This window comes from Phalaenopsis equestris, unplaced genomic scaffold, assembly GCF_001263595.1.
Source record: "Phalaenopsis equestris unplaced genomic scaffold, ASM126359v1 Scaffold201094, whole genome shotgun sequence".
Lineage (NCBI taxonomy): Eukaryota > Viridiplantae > Streptophyta > Magnoliopsida > Asparagales > Orchidaceae > Phalaenopsis > Phalaenopsis equestris.
In genome coordinates, this window is record NW_018220877.1 from 6,102 (window position 1) to 10,930 (window position 4,829).

At 36.3% G+C, this 4,829-nt stretch overlaps 1 protein-coding gene across 1 annotated transcript; it reads right to left on the bottom strand.

Moving 5' to 3' along the window:
* Positions 1-3,133: 3,133 nt before the first annotated feature.
* On the bottom strand, positions 3,134-3,664 carry LOC110035968. Its single transcript, XM_020740307.1, has one exon. It carries the CDS (start codon positions 3,500-3,502, stop codon positions 3,134-3,136), a length of 369 nt encoding a protein of 122 aa, XP_020595966.1. The 5' UTR covers positions 3,503-3,664.
* Between the last annotated feature and the right edge of the window lie 1,165 nt (positions 3,665-4,829).

Sequence of the window (4,829 nt, forward strand, 5' to 3'; positions counted from 1 at the left end):
TTCAGTTGTGGGGTACGTTGATTCAGACTATGCAGGTGATTTGAATGGGAGAAGGTCTACAACTGAGTATGTGTTTACTCTTAATGGAGGGCTTATATGTTGGAAAACAACAATTCAGTCTATTGTGACATTATCTACAACTGAAGCTGAGTACATGACAGTAGTTGAAGCTGAAAAAGAAGGCTTATGGCTTGCTGGGCTAGTAAAGGAACTGGGCGTTGAGCAAGGGGGAGTTCAGGTGCATAGTTGCATTGTGACAGTCATAGTGCTATTTATCTGACTAAAAACCAGGTGTGCAAGAACTAAACACATTGATGTCAGGTATCAAAAGATCAGAGAATTGATTGCTTCTGGTGAGATACTGTTGCAGAAGGTTCATACTAATGAAAATACAGCTGATATGTTGACCAAGCCAGTTACCATCAACATCAACGCATTGCTTGGACTTGTTGAATGTTTCCAGTTGCTAGAGAAGCATGGTGGCCCAACCCACTTCAGTCTGTAAGAAACTCTATGATGTATTTCTCCTAAGGGGCTGAATATTCGTCAATGTGGAGATTTGTTAGGTATGGCTCATATACCATATAAGGGACAGATGCTGGAGTGGAGCGGAAGATTCTGTCCAAATTAGGGGAGTTTTCTTATGTGGGTTGGGGGTGCGGTATAAGGGTAATTTAGTAATTACATATTGTACACAATGTTTTCTTTCTGCTCTTTCTAAGGTTATAAATATGTCTGTTTGTAATCTTAGGTTATTTTATTTTGTATCCTGTACTCTTTTTCTGGATTAGTGGAAAAGCCGCTGCTCTGCTCCCGAGGACGTAGGCATCTTTACCAAACCTCGTTAAATCTCTATGCTTTCTTCTGGATTTGTGTCAATTCCTATTTTTTTTTTCGCCCCAATTTCTCAACATCTATTATGTTTCATCCTTTTAGAAAGATCTGATACTATGTTGCTACTATAATTAGAAGAGGTCATTTATTCCAAGTAAATATTAAATTAATATTTTTGTCTTCTTTAATCCTTGGTTAAATGGGTCGTTTTTTGTTTGAGATATTTGGGAACTATGTTTTTAATTGGTTTCATTTTCCCAAATTTATAAAGTCGAAAGATGTTTTACTTAAGGGTGTGTGGTTTTTTACTCAGAGTTATGAAATTCCTATTAATTAACTCAATTTAATTCATAGTATTTCTATTATTGATTTTAACATTAATTGCTTTTGTAGGGTAACAAAGCTACTAATCATTACATTCATGATAATTTTCCTATCAAAGATTGGAATAAGCTAGTTTGGCATAAAGTTTATTCCATCATGTTGCCTTTCCATACTTGGAGAATTATTCATGGGGGGGCTTAAGATATCTAATGTTTTTAATGCAGAAGCATTAATCTTAATCTTAATTGTGCTCTCTGCCTCAGCAGTTTTCAGTCTCACAATCATTTGTTTTATTTAATCAATTTTCTTTCATAACCTCTTAAGGAAATGCATTCCTAATGGTGTTTTATTTATTACAGCTAATAATTAATTTCAAGTTATTTATTATGCTGATAATATCAGCTATAAAGTTTCTAAAAAGCTTTCTTTCTTGTTGTTCAAGTTATTGCCCATCATATTTGATTTGAATGAAATAGCAAAGTTTTCTAAAATTTGCATACCATTATGTGCTTATTGTTAAAAATATTCAATAGATGATAAAACAAAAAGAGTAGAAAGTGGAAGTTCAACAATGACATTCCTAATCACATTAAAGCTTTTTAAATCTCTAATTCTTTTTCTGGTTCAATTATTAGTCTTTTATGGATCCTCTCATGCTTTCCTTCTTTTCTGGTTTTTTGCTGATACCTCAGATTACTTCAGATCTTCCTTTTTTGGTTTTTTTCCTTTTTGCTGGTGATGTTTTGGTTTTGAGCAATGATGTACGCAAGCTTTACTTCGAGACCCAAACCATTTTTTTTTTCTTGGGTTTTTGGGATGGATATTGCTCTCACAGCTAAGTCTGCGTTTGGGTTTTTCCTACTTTTTTAACATGGATGGACTTCTTTTACTTTCGGCATTAGATTCAACCATTTAAAGAAGTTTCTGTAAATGGTTTTATTAGTGTTGTCTTTGAATACTCATTTAAAGCTGGATGGAGTCTCTCTGTTTTGGTTGCTGGGTTCAGCTCTCTGATATTCTGCACACTAATTCTTTGTATTTGGCTTTTGGTCATAAAGATTTTGTTGCTGAATTTTATAGGTCCTTGTTGTACCCTTTTCTGTTTTGTATGTTGATTGATGATGAAGATTCCCTGCTCTTCTATTTGCTTCCTATATAATTGGAGAATGCAAGCTTTGTTGTAAGCTTATCTATTTTACATGAAGAGCATAATCAAAGATGCCTTGCTTGTCTATGGACTGAGCTGCTTTGGATCAATTTTAAATGTGTTTTTGTCTTTTCTACAGCTGTAATTAGCTTCGATTCTATCTTTTCTGGACAATTTCTTACAAGTTCTGTTTTTTAATAATAAAATTTTGAGTGATCCTACTTTTTCCAAATTAAAAAATATAAAAATAAAAACTATAGCTTTGATTCATTAGCCCAATATTATAATGGGGCAGCTTATTTGGTGGTGTCGTTTTGAAAACACACCTGACCTGTTTGGATAAACCGCGTTTTGGCAGGTTATGCGTTTTCAAAATGCTGAAAACAGTGTTTTCACACCGCATCTGTCCAGGTGTGGTGGCAGCTTTCTGACAGTGATATGACTTTTCCAAAAAAATAAAAATTTGTAATAACTACCGCACCTAGTTTATTAGCAGATTATTTTTAATTAGCTTATCAGTAGATTATTCAATAAGCTGCAGCTGTCCCAAACATAGTCTTATTTTAAATTAGATTTTTTTTTTTCTTAAATTTTAATATGAAAAATTATGTTTTTTTGGGAAAAAGAAAATCTAATAATATCATCACACGTTATTATGAAAAATCACATTCAATATCTAATGCCACAAAACACATCATCAATCTCGTTCCTCAGTATAAAAATCACATTAAGAAAAAATAGTATGGCCCTTAATGCTGGGAAACGACCAAGTTCAGACATGATCGTGACTCTCGCCACCAGCCAAAACATTCCCCGCTTCGTCGGGCTTCACCATCTCCTCGCAGCAGTCACCGCCGCCCTTCTCCACCTTCGCGGCGGCGGGGGACTCTTCCTCTCCAACGCCGCCAGCCGCAAAACAGCCGTCCCCTGCTTCCCCTGCGTTACACCCACATCCCTCCCGCCGTCACCGGAATCAGCCGTCTCGCTCATATGTTCGGCGCTGTCGACGTAACCTGAAAGCTTCCAATAAGAGCAGACAAGAACAAGAAGGGCGAAGGTAATGAGGCCCAGCATGGCCGCAATTCCGCCGAACAGATACGGCACCGGCGAGCGCCAGGCCGGGTGTGCCGCGGGTGAAATAGCTTCCCCCGTCGCCAATGGAGCGGATGACTCCTTCAATACGAAGCCAGGCCTCATTCCTTTTCTCAATTCTCGTCGGCGAGTGCAGAGAGAAAGAGGAAGCCAACATTAATACAATAGAGTTGGAAGTTATGTTGGGTGGCTGCGTATTTATAAGAAGGTGGATTTCATGTGAGGAGGAACCTAAAAGCTGGTTATACAAGCTAATGGTCTACTGTGACTGTCTTTTTCTCTCCTTTCTATTTTTGCTTTTTCTCGATTTTAGGCTTTAGAGAAGATAAGCTCTTATAAAGCAAAGAATTATTGCATGCAGGCACCGCATGCAGAGATAGATGCGGTGTCCGATTCTGAGTGTAGATCACGGTGATCTACAATGAAGATGTATTTCAGTTTTTTTAAAATTTTTTAAAGTGGGACCCACCGAAATATATTCTGACCGTAAATCACCGTAATCTACTGTTACAGGGGCGAAGTATTGGTTTTAATTTGAAAGATATGAATGGGAGACTTGGAAAAGTTGCAGAATTTGTATTTTTATTGGACTGGTAGCATTAAATTTCTGGTTGCTTGCTGCATAACAATATTTAGCCTAATTATTGAAAGCTGACGTGAGCTTGTGGTTTTAGGGAACGAACGTGGCATGCATCTAGACGATAAGCATTTAATGTCAGGCATTGGTAGGAAATTGTATGGTGATGTAAAACTGTGATTTTTATCTTATTTTTTTTTTTCTATTTTTTTGCTAAATGACGCGCGTGATGGTTTTACAAAGGTACGAATAGATTGTCCAATAGATGTTCTGTTGCGGCTATAATAGTTAATGTATATGGGGTCATTGACATACATACCATATAACTTGCTCATGCTTGCCTTAATGCAGTTGATCATCTACTCAGCTCTCTCTGCCCACTGTTGTCTCTCCTTCCATGCATTCTATTCCTTGTGTAATTCAATAAATTTGGGTTCAACAGAGTTAAACTTTTTAAAAGGGAAATATAACTTTTTATGCATTAGATAAAGCGACATGCATGTAAAAACTGAAATTTAGATGTTAGATATGAAAATGGATAGGAATTGAGTGAATTGTGAGCAACCCACTAAGTCTATAATAATATTGTCAGGCCATTAATTGAATGAGCAAAGGGAGATGGAGGGCCGATAAAGAAAGTGATGTGCGAGGATGAAATCATAATCATTCTCATCTTTAAATCTCTGTATTTTAAAACATAAAAGTAATACTGAACATTTACATAATTAGGGGTGTCTCCATTTGAGTCTAACTCAAAAAAATTTAGATCTGAGTTTATTTGAATAATTTTTTGATTGGATCCGGTTTAAAAATCTTAACCCATTTAATATTTTAGGTTGATTTCGGGTTATCCCA